Genomic DNA, 17,116 nt, shown 5'->3' with positions numbered 1-17,116 from the left:
AACAAATGAGAAACTTGTCTTAACTACAGAAAACAGTGCAAAGAGACAATGTGGGTTTCAGAGTTTGGGGGTATAAAGTTGTAATATTGTTCTTCACTAGGCTTATATATGCGTCATGGAGGATTATCAACTCACACAGTGATGATTACTCAACGCAAGTTATACTTTGCTTGCCATGGGATACAAGAAACAAACAGATAATCGCCCATAATTATTTTCTTCAGAGTTTCCCAAGGACTTGTTATTGTAAATTGACAATGGGTTTTATGCCATTTCTATAGCCTACTGTATCCATGATTGAATGGGTTGATACTAGTATAGAGACTATGGAATTCAATTACATGTCTGCTCAAATAAATCAAATATAAATCTATATATATAATTATAATTATTATTATTATATATATATTTATTTATTTTTGCTGTCGCCTAAAGAGAGGCAAAAAAAAGATACTGATCCATACAGGTACAGTAGCCTATATAGAACCATAGAGTACATGGAGGCATAACGTTTTAGTTGTCTGTCCGTCCGTCCGTCCGTCTGTCTGTCTGTCTGACCGTCCGTCTGTCTGACCGTCCGTCCATCTGTCCGTCTGTCTGACCGTCCGTCCATAAAACCATGAAAGTTTTGAGATCACACACACAAGATCGAGTCTCTCTAGTTAAGCGAAGTGTTCAGACACTGACTTGTGAGTCTAAAACCTGCATGAGGAATACTAGAATAGACAACTGTAGAATACAGAGTAAACTAAAGAGTAAAGACATTTTATAGGAGTGCAACAGTTAATTGAAATTAGGATTAAATAGGGCTTAAGTGGTTAATCGAGTCACTGACTGACACACACACACACATGTGCGAGTCACTGACTGGCACGCGCGCACACACACACACACACACACACACACACACACACACACACACACACACACACACACACACACACACACACACACACACACACACACACACACACACACACACACACACACACACACACACACACACACACACACACACACACACACACACACAGGTCACACGGTGCAAGGACTACATTACTACATTACACTATCCGTTGGCTAATACTGGCACAGTGGCTGCACACTCACAGTATGATGTAGATTAATGTGCTCTGTCCCTGCGAAGAAATACACTTGTAAATTAAAAAAAAGGTAGAATTAAGGTGGTCTGGTTGGTAGGAATGTTAATGCTCCACAGAGGCAGATATAATAAATGCATCATTAGCAGGCGGAGGTCTGACAGGTCATGCTCATGGAAATAATGTTGCCATGTGCTGAGCGAGATGCTGCATTATATTCCATAATGAGTGAAGTAACTTAAGGAGCCACATTAATTTTACATTACTACAGATACTGTGTGTTATGGAGTGGCCAACCTGCAGTATGTGACATTAACAATCCACTGGTATTGTGTACAATTAACACCGTTGTTTATACTAAAAGAACACAAGAGACCAGATACTGTTGAACCTTTTCACTGCATTTCACAGTGGTCTTTAATTCAGAAATATAACGGCTTACAGTATAAACTTACCCAACAACAAACCCAAACAAATGTTGTAGAATTGCTTTATACAGTGGCATATCTAAATGTTTTTTTTTTGTGGCTTTCACCTTTATTTTATATTTTTTATGGAGGGACAGACAGTAGGCCGACAGGAAATGGGGAGAGAGAAGACATGCAGTAAAGGCCGTCGGGATCGGGAGTCGAACCCGCGGCACACTGCCAGACTGGATTACCAGCCAAGGTGCCTGGACCACTGAGCCATAGCCCAGGCCTACAGTGGCATATCTACAATAAGACGAGGACAGGCGGCCGCATGTCCAAATCCATTTCTGCCTGGCCAAAATCCATACACTGAGAAAAGAGAGAGGACAAACACCAGACCTGAGAACTATTATTGGGCAGCTGATTGGCCGTTGCGTGTAGAGCGCGGCCCTCAATCACCCATTGGAATGCAAATGCATGCCTTTCAGCCTTTGCAGCGTACTTGTCTGGCAGGCATATTGTGCGCGGGGGACGACGACGACGACGACAACACATCTTGCCTGCCCAACATGTATAATTCCTGGAAATGCCTCTGGCTTTATATTGTTGAATCATTCATTTTACAAGTGAAGTGGACTACCGGTACTTGTCAGGAGATAGAAAGAAAAAAAAAGAACCTGTGTTCCAATTATTTAATCACACAAGCTCTTGTCAATAGGCAAAAAAAACACAGACAAAAACAATCAAAAATAGCAGCTCTGCTAGCTTGTAGATCTGGTATTTTTGTACTACTTTTTTATGACATTGTAGTATGACAAAACTAGGGTAGTAGTTGAAATATGGAGATACCCAACAACAATATATACACGTACTACGCACGTACATGCGCACGCACGCACGCATGCACAAACGTACATAAATAGTGTAATATTGTGTGTACTTTATTACTTCCAGACACCGTACGGGACACCTTCCTGATCGACCCGGCTGTCATCCTCATCGTGGTGGGCGTGGTCATGTTCTTCATCACCTTCTGTGGCTGTATTGGAGCTCTGAGGGAGAACATCCACCTGCTGAAGACAGTAACAGACACACTACTCACACACACACACCACACACACACACACACACACACACACACACACACACACAAAGGCAGTAACAGACACACTACTCACACACACACACACACACACACACACACACACACACACACACACACGAAGACAGTAACAGACACACTACTCACACACACATACATGAAGACAGTAACACACACACACACACACACACACACACACACACACACACACACACACACACACACACACACACACACACACACACACACACACACACACACACACACACACACACACACACACACACACACACAGGCATGCAAGTATACATTATACAACTAGTATACATTATACAACAACATATATAAGAATTACCAAATGTAAAAAAGACAATGTATTTTAACAAATAATAACAAATAAGCAAAGAGTAATAAACAACGAGGATCAAAGGATAATATTAAAAAAGCACATGAAATCAATGTCCTGTTTGAGACCAGGAGGGGTGAGGGCATCCAGGGAATGAATCAAGAAAGTTTCCCTCTGGTTCAATTTCCTGAGGCTCATCACCACCTCCTGTGAAGGGCTTGACGTGTTCTGATTGTGTTCCGGCTTGGATCGATGGAACTAATGTAGTATACTTTATGTTCCTATTTATCTGTTGAAAAAGAGGCTGATAAACAGCCAAAAGACACATATACAACCAACTAGGCTGGGTGCTGGATCAAAACAAAGTGACAGTATAAGAGTAAAATGTATAGTTTACTATAACTTTACCTCATCTGTAACGTTTCGCGCCAACTAGGCTCTTCCTCAGACTATTTATCTGTGTCACAATGTAAACAGACATTGTTTTAACTTTTTTATATTAATGTTATACTATCATTAACATCTTAGTGCTTTGCCAATTATTTTGGGACCCGCTTGCAATATCCTCACGGCCCACCATTGGGCCCTTGCCACAGGTTGAGAATCACTGCATGGGCTATCATATGGACGAAATCAAATAGCATGATAATTTTGACCAAATACGCACCATATTGATATTGTGATGATATGTCATTTTCCAAAGTGAAAGTAAAATACAAGACAACATATTATACCATATCACGATGTTACACTATCCACAATTCCAAATGAGGTCTAGTAATTTCGATACTTATTGATATAATATTAATATTGCCCAGCTCTACTGACACATCCCTCATCAAAGGGTACGTGTGGGTGCATGCGTGCGTGCGTGCGTGCGTGCGTGCGTGCGTGTGCGTGCGTACGCGTACCATACTGTATCTTCCCTAGTTTTCCTTCAGTCTGATGTTGGTATTCCTGGTCCTGCTCACCATAGCTATCCTGGGCTTCTTCTACTCGGATCAGGTATTGTTAGTGCACGTGTGTGAGAGTGTGTGAGAGTGTGCGAGTGTGTGTGTAGACTGCAGACTTGAAGATTTGCATACCAAATCGCTCCCCTTTGAAGGAAGTTATAGCAGCATTAGTACGTTGTGAGAAATAAAGCTATTTCTCATACGTCTGAAGTCCCTGTCTGAATGAAGCATGTGTTTGTCAGCAGCTGTTGCGATGATGTGGATTGTGCAGCTCTTTGCTGAGATTATGTTTGTTTCGTTTGTCTGGGATGCACCTCTGAAGTCTGAGAACGAGCTTTGTTGTTCATCTATGTCTTATCAAAGGCAGATGACAAAACACAAACACGATGGCAAACAATTCTACCCCTTTGTCAGAAGTATAATGGACCTCTTCACATGTTGACAACAGAAACATGTACTGCCTGTCATGTTTTATACGACAGGAAATAAACTTCGACCCACAATGTTCCCCACAAAGTAACATCCTCAATGATTCAACTCCAAGAGTCCACAGTGTACAGCAACACAAGTTCACTTGCAATGCCTGTATAATCAGGTGGAAACCTTGTATTCAATTCAATCTTTATTGCAGACTCAGGGGAATCCATATCACAGTACAAGTATGTCCGCTTACTTTTCAGCAAATGGAAAACAAGGACTATCCAATGGACCAATACATGTAGTTATTATTTAGTCACAATATCTTGTTAATTCATTTTATTGGTTCATTGGTTTTTAATTTATAAAGCACACAGACACACTTAACTGCGTTCAACCTGATGTCCCTTTAATGGGCATGTTAATATAGGCAAACATTTTAATTTGTGCTCAAACGTTTTCAAAAATTGCATGACACTGTCATACGACAAAGTATTAGAGTATTCATTTACGGGGAAAAACACAAGTTGAAATACAATGTTTCTGCTTGACAGCAATGATATCCTTCGTCAGTGCTCAATATAGAGCGTCGCAGTCCCGCCCTCTTTCATGACGACGCCAGGCCCAGGAAATGATTCCCAATGCATTTTGCCCATAGACATTTCAAAAAGTATTTATTTAAAGACGGTTACGCCGCAGACAAAGCCAACTCGAGTCGTGACAACTCATGGACCAAACAAATAATTACAAAGAAGAAAAACAACAAAAAAAGTGTTGCCGTTGTTTTTCTTCTTTCTAATTATTTGTTCGGCCCAAAAAATTGTGTTTGTTGTCATGATTTGTCAAGACTCGAGTTGGCTTTGTCCGCGGCGTAAACGTCTTTAAATAAATACTTTCTGAAATGTCTAACGGAGAATCATTTCCTGGGCCCTGGAATGGGGCGGGACTGTGACGCTCTATAGGGTTGTGTGTGTGTGTGTGTGTGTGTGTGTGTGTAATTATGAGTTAATATGAGTAAAGAGTAGGCCTACCCATCAGGCACCGGTGTATAGTAGCAATAAATACAGCTACAGATACAGTATATAAACATATAGTTTCAGTATAGTTTCTATACTGCATTTATAGTGCATATAGGCCTAGTACTTGCGTGCAGGACCCCACCTTTACCTTCTACAGTCCCTCGCCCCGGCAGAACCCAGCGGCTGAGCCCAGCCCCACAGTACTGTACGATCCTTACCGTAGCATCAGTCACACTGGTGATAAGGTGATCCTCCCCTCTCTCTTTCTATCTCCCTCCTGTATGTCAGCACGTCTGCCTGCTGCTAAACAGGGCCGATTAAACAGCCTTCCCTCCCAGCATCCTGAACCACTACTAAATCATTCAAACGCTTTGGAGCTTCAAAGTGGAACCAAATGTTCAGTTTCAACACGTCTCTTTCAAGGAGACGCTCGCTGCTAATTACACAGCAAGGTGCGACGGCACGGCAGACGCTGAGGTGGAGAGAGATGGCTGGGACTCGAGGCACTGAAGTGAAGGGCCACAACTATCTAGTCCTGAAACATCATAATCATGACAGTCATGACGTAACTGAAGCCAGTTTTACTACATTTACAGTGAAAAGGTGTTGATAAACATTCAGATTTCAAATATAAAGTACTCACCAGTCACCACGTGTGCCACGGGTGTTAGAAAATTGCTGGTACAGCGATTAGCATTACTGCATTCCGCGTTTTAATAAAAAGGCATTTTTATCCGAGCGCCCCGCCAATTCTTCTCGGAAAACTCAGTTGCACACCGCCTATTAGTTTGTATTGGCAGTGCGGTCAGTACTGTGCCTATATGGAACACACCCATGCAGTGTTTCAAAGTGCAACACTCCTCCCGACCGATAGGGGCGCGTAGTTCAAAGCCTATGGCAAAAAAACAGCTCGGATAAAAATCCCTTTTATTAAATAACGTGGAATGCAGCAATGCTAATCACTGTACCGGAAAACACCCGTGGCCCACGTGGTGAGTAGGCCTACTATACTATTTGAAATCTGAATGTTTATGTACACGTTTTCACTGCAAATGTAAAAAGTTAAGCCATGACGCTCGTGAAGTACGAGCGTCATGTGAACCATGGCTAGCAACTATCAATCATTATTCTGTTCATTACTTTTCCGAATAATCGAATATATGGAAAGCGTGTAAAAGAAAACATTTTGTAAATAGATAAAGAGATATGTTAATGAATCGATTAATACGTTTTATTTTATGTCATCATGCAATTTTAATATTTTATACTTTGAGCTTGTAGATCGGCAAATCTAATAAGCCTTCGTAAATCTACACTATTTAGGCGATTTGGGGAATTTCTTTGGAAACTTTTCACCGACAATGACATACCCAAAACAGGGATACATTATTAATTGATTATTTCATTAAATTATCGCTATATTTTAGTTGTTTCATCGATTAACTGGAGACATCAGGTAGTGAGATGGAGAGACATAGTGAGATGGAGAAACATGCCAACAGGTAGTGAGATGGAGAGAGACTGTGGGGAGTGCAGTATAATACTGGAACCCACCTTTCCTACAAGCCCTCATATGTGTTGCTATGACAATCCATATCAGAGTCACTACAAAGTAAAGAAGACAGTCTACATACAATTCCGCCTACTGTAGGTATGTGTTCAAATGACTATATCTCATATTGACATTCAGATATTGACATTCATTCTTTTCTAGAATGTAGAGGCATGTCCTGGCTTCCAGTATGCCAAGTTTTGAACCTCTCAGAGCTTCCATTGTGAATCTACATGACTTTAAGTGCCTCAACCCCCAGACGAACAGGCTTTAATTTTAATTTGGGGTGTATAACTTTATATATCAATTTCACCACTTTTGCAGTAAAATATTTTTACACAAGAATCCATTTCATGTATGGGAGGCCTTAGAGATGAGGAAAAACTATGTTGTGTTTGGTTCTACCTCCGGTAGCGGTATCTCAAAAACTAAAGCACTTATTGCCCATTTGTCACAGGACTAACTATAATTAACCAAATGTAACCAAATGTCTGTCTGAATGTCTGAATGTGTGTCTGTGTGTCAGAAACACTTCCGTAGCTCCTCACTGGCTGCACCAATCACTCCCACTTTTCACACAGGCATTGACCATAATAATATGGAGGTCTTAACGAAGCCCTTTTTTCGATTTGACACATTAATGATTAATTAATGCATTAGTGCATTAAAATTACCCATCCACTTACATGGGAAAATGCGAAAACTCACATCAAGTATTTTTCTCTCAGAAACCGTCGGAGCTACAATCACAACACTTTGAGGGGAGGTTCATAATAATTATAAAAATTAATGTAATGAATAATTACATCAGTCGGCCTCATGGTGGCGCCCACTTTACATTTCGCCTATAACTCTTGAACCATAGGTCGGAAAATCAAAATGTCACTTTCCCTGGAATCCTTGGGTCATGACGCAGCACATATACGCCCACGCCACACCCATTTGCCTCAGGATCGATTTTCCGCCATTTCGAATTTTCTTCCAAACACACTTTTTGCTCTTCCACCTACAGCTTTTGTGCAAATCTCACAAAAATCGGTACACATGATCTCTGGACCTATCCGATGAAAACGCCACAGCCAGAATTTTCATAGTCCGTATCGTTCGGCTGTAATCGGCGTCATTTCATTCACATGTCGTGGGTGGTTTAATCAACGGAGATCCCAAAGTAATGCGGAAATTTCAAACGTTTGTTGCAAAAACATGCTTTTGGGGAGATAAAGCATGCACTCCGGCGAAAACAGCTAATCTACAACCTCACAACATCACAGGTTGCAAAAGCCATGAGTTCTCTCAAGCCAGAGCTCAGAATTGGGCACATTTTGGACGCAAATGCACCTACAACTTAATCTGTGCGACTCACAAAATACATTTGGGAGTATCTGTGCGACTGGCCATAGTTTCTGTGGTGCATGTCAAACTGGGGACTTCAGGGGGTCTGTGGGCTAATAAGTGTAAATGTTGCGGTCCTTGCCTGCATGAACATATTTCCCTACCATGAATTTATACGAATACTTTCATGTTATAGTGCTGTTTTTATTCATTAAAAAAACACACATATATATTATACAAGTTAAAATGAACGGCAATTAAAGATATTTATGGGGGGGGGGCAATATCTCACAACGGGTAAGGACTAGTCATAGTAATTGAATATGTATTTTTATTTGTAGCTACAATTTGCAGTATTTATTGTGCGCTATTGTTTTCAATGTCAATTGTAACATTGAATCTGAGAGGCAGCACAAGACCACAAAACTATATCTCAGGTTCCCAAAGATTAAATAAATAAATAAATAAATCACTACCATATCAGGGTCAACGGCCTAAAGCATACCAAACGGAAACGGAATTGAAAAGGTTTGATAATCACTAGAGGAAAGGCCATGGGGTCATCCTCTGGGCTTCATGATAATCACTAGAGGAAAGGCCATGGGGTCATCCTCTGGGCTTCATGAAGTTCACAGAAGATATTCCATGGCAATCCAAATGACATAACCCTAACATGGCCCTCCCTAGAGAGCCCCGCTGCTAGCAAGGCTAAAAATATAGCATTGTTAAATATGAATATGAAACTGGAAGCCAGATGAGCCCTCTACACTACCGTTAGCAATCCTAGTTTTTTATACGTGATTAAGTTGGAATTTATGGAAAATGGACAGATTCATGTCAAGTCTTCACATTTAAAGGACGACTTCACCCATTTTCAATCTTCAATCATCTTCATATAATTAACCCTCACAAATGCTCATCATAATTATGGTATCATTTTTCTCAACGCAGTCTCTCGGAGGAGGGCTGTGGACAATGAATATGAAATATGTAAATATTGAATGCATACAAAAGAGTACAAATTAAACGGAAATACCCCTTTTTCAAATAGCCAGAGTTTAAATAGCACTCACGTGGTTAATGTATGTTTTGTAATAATAATCAAAATAGTAACTAAAAATTTCAAATAATTGTAGTGGAGTAAAAGCACAATATTCCTGAAATGTAGTGGAGTAGAAGTAAATAATTGGAATATAATTGGAAATCCAGTGAAGTAAAAGTACCTCAAAATGTAAGTATTTGAGTAAATGTATTTTTTTTCTCCCTCTTTTTTTTTCTAAATTGTTATCCCACGATTTTGCAACTCATTTTTTCACCCAGTGTCAATTATCCAATGTACTCCTGGGCGCTACACTTCCTCTGCCAACCTGGGGGGGGGGGGCATGAGGAGTCCAAGCTGCTTCTTTTCACCTGACAGGGGAGAGTTTCCCCGGCCGGACGTAGCGCGTGGAAGGAACACGTTATTCCGACCTGTTCCTTTCCCCTCCATCAGGCACCCCGGCTGGCCAGGGGGAGGTAGTTTAGAGACCAGGATTACTGCCTGTTTTTGTGAGGGTACCTACCCTAGGGGACACGGGGATAACATGCAAACTCCACACAGAAAGGCCCTTTCACCAACCCCGCCTTGGGTATGGACACTGATGACGTGTAGGAGAGAACACGCCCCCAGCAGCTGTAAGGCAACAGCACTACCGACTGTGTCACCGTGCCCCTCAATTAAGTAAAATAATGTACTTAAGTTACTTTCCGCCACTGGATACAAGGTTTCCACCCGACAGTGGCGTTACGTGGGAGGCTGGTCTCAGTACAGGGCCGAACCATTATGAATGTTTTAAAAGAACATATTATTACAGCCATCATAACCCATTAAGGGCCTCGCTGATTCTCACAGTAATGCACATGCAGTTACGCAAACATGGACAAACTATGTGTGTGCACAGCTGAGCTGTTGTGGCTAATGGCTTACATCTGGGACACCTGTAAGCTGTTTCAATCAATCAGTCCCAAGTTTGTTTTGCCGTTTTCAGCGTCCTCTGGTGAACAAATCCCGTGGACAGACTAACATTCATCATCACGATGTTGCTGTCTGATGGAAACCTCAAAACTGCTACTTTTCAGAAATCAAATTAAAGAAAATGCAGCAAAGACCCCATGGCAGACACTGGCCTTGGAACGCCTCGGCATCCTCCAGGAGGAAGTTGCAAATTTTGCTCGGGAAAAGGAAGACTGGAAATGAATGTGAATCAGCAGCATTTTATATGAGGCCTTAAATAGGTGGAAAGCTTAGCAATATTCTCTTGAAATTTTGGACCTACTCTTTATCAGGGGTAGAACAAAATGTGACATTGTTTTTTTTTTGAGCGGCGCTTCTATGCACAGCTTTGTCTGTATGTCTGTCATAGCACGAAACGTCCGTTTGAGCACGGAATGCCCTGTGGGCCTAAAAATTATAAAAGGCACCGTAAGAAGTGAGCGGTGGCTTTGGAGTCAAGTAGTTGTTGACTTACTACAATGTTCGACCTCTGGGTGTAATGGGGAATCAAACGTAAAAAAGGAATATAACTATATATACATACCTACTGTATAAACTAAACCCACAATTAAAGACTCTGTTGTCTACTCTGCTTTCAGAATAATGTAGCTCTGTTTTTTTGTTTTGCTATGAATTAAGTGAGTTTTGAGTGGTTTGCTTACTTGCAATGTTTCCATCTCCATCCACTTGTAGGTTTTACACACTATGATTCATTCATCCTCAATAGTGTCCTGGGCTGAATGATGCTCTAACTCTCCATTATTCTCTCTTTTCTCTCTCTCCAAGTAGAACACATCATCTGCCAAATGCCTAAATAAAATAAATAAATAAAATAAATAAAGAACTTGTCCTTAATACGAAGTAAGCACTTCACCATGCCAGCCTGCCTCCAATATTGCCATGGAACACTGTCTTGTACCCATCAATTAGCAGCTTATTGTCAATTTTCTGAGCAATGTGGTGGGAACAGACTGACAGGGCCAAATTGTTGTAAGCTTCTGATTGAGGCTTATTCAATAAGAATGGCACATAAATAGCATGTACTTACGCATACTGCATTTAGGCTGTATAGAATACAATAACAATATTTGTCATTCCTGATGCTTTGGACCATTAGGCCTACCTGAGAATCTTAGATTCCATACGAATATGAAGTGGCTGGGTAAAAACATGCATGGCATCAAATTAGTCCTTTGCTAAATCCCACCCCAAAAAGTGATTGTCCAATGCCAATCCAAATAGTTTAGCAACTGTTGCTATGCAGGTCAAGCTTTCGCCACATCATAGCTGTCAATGTTATTTTGCATGGCTGTGTTGTTGAGAGGCGCTAGCCCCTCCTATATACAGGTTTAATGTTTGTTTTTCCTTAGACAAACATTAAAAACGCCGTTGACAATGGACAGAGTTTAATGTTTGTTTTGTCACTAACACAAACATTAAATGCCATTAACAATGAACAGTGTATTGTTTGTTTTGTCCATGCATGTTTGTTTTGTCCTCGATGTTGTAAGACGATAAGAGCGCCCCTCACTTCACACGGGTGTGATTTTTGAACACATACACAGCTTAACATCGAGAAAGTTACACGACTGACCCACCCAGGTGAATCTGGCAATAATAGTAATGACCGTAATCTTCAACATGAAAACTCTGTCGGGTGGTCGTTAAAAGTTGATTTCTCCCTCTGTCATTTCCTCATATTTCTAGTTTATTTAAATAATGTCATGCACATTGTCCAGTGGCAGTGCATTGCCTACTGCAGGCCTGGTTGACTAGATTTAGAAGACATTTTGAAGGTTTTGCTACCGAAATGATCAATTATTTTATATGGAGAAATCCCGTCATTTAACATGCATCTCATTAGGTGATAAGGACAGCTTGTCCTGTCTCCTCGCTGTTAACGTGCCTATTGCAAAAGGACGGGTTGGGGACGGACTTAGCGAATGGCTAATTCCCTTTAATGTCTCCGCCAGGTCGAAAGGCATGGTCGAGACTATGTTTTGCGTCCGTCCATATGTCTGTCGTTCTATAGTCATTCGGAACGGGTCATTAAAGATGGAGTGTCGTGATTTTTGTACTTTTTCTGTTTTGCATGCATCTATGGAGTTAACATTACTCTAATAGACCCCCAGGTGTGGTTATAATATTCAAATATGTCTTCCCTGTGTATTTTTGGTTTCTTCCTGAAAGCTGAAAGCCTTTGAGTCAAAAGGCCCAATCGAAATAACACCATTTTAGTGTCATCATAACCCTAACCCCTCCAATACAACAACAGCTGTGGGCGAGGCTTAAGTTCAGGTGGGTGGTGCTAAGGTGAACACCAGGCATACTTAATGAACCGGTGGGTGTGGCCACATAAAAACATAATGTTTAACACTTTCTGTACACTTTCCCCCCCCCATGTTTTAGGGGGGGGGGGGGGGGACCACGGCACTCCATCTTTAAGTTTTTGTTTGTTTGTTTGTTTGTTTTTTGTGAGTCACTTCATGGATCAATTTCATGACTTTTGCAGTAAAAGTAAAACTTAGGACAATCCATTTCATGAAAGGGACATCCTAAAGATATGAAATAACTATGTCCCGTTTTTGAGGGTTTGTTCCTGCTCTATAACCTTATCCTCTTAAAAGACAAGAATAGAAAAGCGCTGGGGGGTGAGCGGTCCGCGGAAAGCAAAAGAGATGGCGAGCGTTCCAGTTACACTCATGATACAGTATGACACCTCATATAAAATGTACAGTATATGTCAAGTCGCTGTCTCTGTCCCGTCTCTCCCTTTAGACTCGTGATGCTTTGGGCAAGTTTGTGAAGAACGCCATTGTGCACTACAGAGACGACCTGGACCTGCAGAACCTGTTGGATTACATCCAGAAAGAGGTGCTTGTGTGGTTCATCTGGAGACAGGCTGTCTGTAGCCAGGGCCAGGCTATCTGTAGCCAGGGCCAGGCTGTCTGTAGCCAGGGCCAGGCTAGTAGCCAGGGCCAGGCTATCTGGAGCCAGGGCCAGGCTGTCTGTAGCCAGGGTCAGGCTGTCTGTAGCCAGGGCCAGGCTGTCTGTAGCCAGGGCCAGGCTATCTGCAGCCAGGGCCAGGCTATCTGTAGCCAGGGCCAGGCTATCTGTAGCCAGGGCCAGGCTGTCTGTAGCCAGGGCCAGGCTGTCTGTAGCCAGGGCCAGGCTATCTGTAGCCAGGGCCAGGCTGTCTGGTTAGTCTGGAGCCAGTGCCAGGCATTTAGACCTGGAAACCTACATGGTTATCTGTGTCATACACACCCCGTCCCAGCAGCACCAATCAACTATCATCACTGTTGTTGTTGTTGTTGATGGGCAAATACCTTGTATCTCCATATTTCAACCTGTCAAAAGCAATGAATTCCCTATTTCGTCGTACAACAGAGTCATGCAAAAGTATAGTGAAAATTTAGCCAATAATAAAAAGTTCACAACGTGCCACGGTCAAGTCCTTTTTTATATGTACCAGTGAAAAGTATTAACAAGAGCACATACCAGTAACTATAGGGCATTTGATTTATTATTCACCAGGATGCTTCTAGGCTTAAAATGTATGGGATCTGGATCTGGAATGATGGAAGCAGAAAATGGTCACCACTGCCCCATATTGCAGTATATTTAATAACTACATTAGATTCATTGGAACAAATGAACAAGGTTTCTGCCTGACTGACGCAGAACCCTTTTATTTCAACTCAATCCATTTATAATTTGTTCGCCAAACCACCACCATTGCGGTGGCAGATAACATAATGACAACGAATCTTAACGTAATAGAACTAATCGTCTAGAGACACTCAATTCCAGTAGTTTGCTCACCAGTCAGCAGCCATAGCTTATGCAGCATTAATAAAAACATCACCCAGGCAGTCCAGGCACGTGCAGAGAGCGTTAGAGAGGGCACTTTTGGCCCAAAATAGCTAAAATAGCAGATCTACAAGCTCACAACGTGTTGCTCTGCGACGCGCTGAGAGCTTGTAGATCAGCTATTTGCGGGGTGCAACCCTGCACTCTACAGTGTCCACTGGAGATGCGGTGTACGACATGGATTTTGAAACAAATTAGTTCAATGCAAAATGCTGCATTCAAGTTCAGGAGACTTCGGGGAAAAAAACAATTCTCCTGAATGCTGCCTTCCGGTATGGCATGGAAAGGAGAGGAGGGCATTTGCATTTCTTTCACCATAGTAAATGCTGCATTCGTGGTCTGACTGGCTGGAGAGGGCAGTTGTTTTACAGACGGGTAAAGGGCAGGGGCTGAGGCCCCCTTTGACATCTATGTGTGCACGTCCCAGAGGCAGTCCATCGCATAAGTAAGGACCATACATTGATTGTATTTTCTTTAAGGCACAGCTAATATATCACAATTAAGAAACGAGTTGTGGTCCAGCATCGCCATATGTTCTAGCCTGGAGTCACCTAGACTCTAGCGCCCTCCAGATAAGATAAGATAAGATAAGATAATACCTTTATTGATCCTGCTGTGGAGATTCAGGCACCAGAGACAGTACGGTAGTTTAAACATATGAAAGAGCAAGGAGACTGGGTAGCAGTGTGCACCATGTGGACACGACACGGCAGAAACCTCCATGCTCGTCTCTGGCAGCTTGTCTATAAAAGATGCATTTTAGCTGTTAAATATGCAATAGATTTAGATCTCCATCCACATATACACATCTACTAAAATCTTGTTTTAGTAATGTCAATATTCGGTACGAATCCATAGAAGTTATTGATGTCTGTTTGAAGTCTGACTCTGTTTGAAGTCCGATTGAAACAGACTTGGCACTGCTTTTTCCTTGATGAAAATGTTAGTGTGAACAAAGCCTAATACTGTATGTTATCACATTATTAGGCTATATGGTTACTTTATTTATAACTTGTACTGTCTGGCAACATTTAATGTATAGCGTAATGTTTTAGCGGACTTATTATTATTATATTTTGATTGTAAAACAGACCTATACACAGACTGCCTTTTCCTGGGTAAAGTAAGGTGCTGTCTATGGTGCTGAAACATTGCGACTCGTTTGCTTGCTGCTGAGGTGGTGTGTGGGGGCATTAAAGGAGCACTTCGCCCATTTTCATCCTTATCTTCATATAATTGGTGTTCTTCACTAATGCTCATTATATGATGACCCAATTCCTACTCACTGTGTCTCATAGGAGGGCTATGGAGAGTTCAGAAACCTAGCAGAAAGCCTATAGCAGTGATATCAATGGAGATTCCAAGCTAATAGGAACTACAGCCTTTCTCTCCATGGAAAGTTGGCATGCTGAAATGGAAGCCAGTATTGTTGTTGCATTAATTCACACAAATGTTTCAAATACATATTTGAAATCTTGTTTGAAATTTCCAAACCTGCCAACTGATGACTGGTAAGCAGGTTCACACACACACACACACACACACACACACACACACACACACACACACACACACACACACACACACACACACACACACACACACACACACACACACACACACACACACACACACACACACACACACACACACACACACACACACACACACACACACACACACACACACACACACACACACACACACACACACACACACACACACACACACACACACACACACACACACACACACACACACACACACACACACACACACACACACACACACACACACACACACACACACACACAAATCTTATAACCAGCATTATAGTCGAGGGGCCACAGGCCCAAAAGCTCAAGGAATATAGTTTAACCTGTGATGTCATGCCATACTTTTTATTTTTTTACTTTATTTACTACCGTATGTAACATAGGTTACATAGTAACCTATGTGACTATGTCCTAACCTATGTGACTAACTGACTATGTTTAGAGTACCAGTAGGGGCAAGAATGGCGCTGTTGTGCCAGAAACAGAGAGAGTGTTGCACTGTTGCCTGCTAATTACAGAGAGAGAGAGAGAGAGAGAGAGAGAGAGAGAGAGAGAGAGAGAGAGAGAGAGAGAGAGAGAGACAGACAGGGGGAAGTTGCACCACTCAGTTCACACAGGTGTGATTTCTTTCCTATTAATTTGGTCATTAAGGTCCACAGAATGAGAGGCCTGCTCTGCTGTAAACATTGCGAAAAAAGGTTATGGCATTTTTTGTATACCACACCATAGACAACCTAAGGCAACATTTTCCAAATGTCATTATGCTTTAAGTAGCATGTGACATGTCAAACTAGGGGGTTTTCATGAGTTCTGAATCCATTCCAAGCATTAGTTTTGCACGGAAAACACTCCTTGGCCTAAATTCGGCCATAGCCACTTGCCCAAATGTGCCCAAATGTGCTGACCTCATTACATTTGTGTACTTTTTCACTTTTTTTCGCGTTGTTTCCGGCAGAGCAGGCCTCTTATTCGGTGGACCTAAATGACCAAATTAATAGAAAAAACACACACAAAAAGTACGGCATGACATCACAGGTGCTCTCAGATTGTGGGTGACTGGCTCCCCGGGTATTAGTGAGGACCAATTATATGAAGATAGGTTGAAAATGGGGAAGGGGTCCTTTAAACACTTGCCAAAAATAGCAGATCTACAAACTCACAATGCATGTAGATCTGCTATATTTCTGCCAAAGACATTTGGTGTAGACGGCCAAAGTGCTCCAACTCCAGTTACAACTCGGGTCCGTTTTACTAAGACTAGAGGGTTAAGTGGTTAGGGTCCTAGCCCCAGGCCCTACAAAGGCTTTTAATCCGGTTCTGCCTGTGGCCATACAGCCACATCACATCACAAGTCACTGAGCTCATCATGTCCCACGTTTAGTGTACACTAAAAGCACCAGGAAACCACGGCCCTTAATGGCCCC

The 17,116-nt window shown here is 41.9% G+C and overlaps 1 protein-coding gene across 2 annotated transcripts in view; it reads left to right on the top strand.

Moving 5' to 3' along the window:
* Positions 1–17,116, top strand: part of tspan33b (tetraspanin 33b) — a 43,819-nt gene that overhangs the window by 17,162 nt on the left and 9,541 nt on the right. For both annotated transcript variants that reach the window (XM_079502069.1, XM_079502070.1), the window contains exons 3-5: positions 2,465–2,592; positions 3,889–3,963; positions 13,042–13,137. In XM_079502069.1, coding sequence (XP_079358195.1) covers positions 2,465–2,592; positions 3,889–3,963; positions 13,042–13,137 — 299 coding nt within the window. The remainder of the gene's footprint in view (positions 1–2,464; positions 2,593–3,888; positions 3,964–13,041; positions 13,138–17,116) is intronic.

Source organism: Electrona antarctica (assembly GCF_951216825.1).
Source record: "Electrona antarctica genome assembly, chromosome: 5".
Taxonomy (NCBI): domain Eukaryota; kingdom Metazoa; phylum Chordata; class Actinopteri; order Myctophiformes; family Myctophidae; genus Electrona; species Electrona antarctica.
Note: the sequence above shows the minus strand (reverse complement) of the source record. Positions and strands in the feature narration are given on the sequence as shown.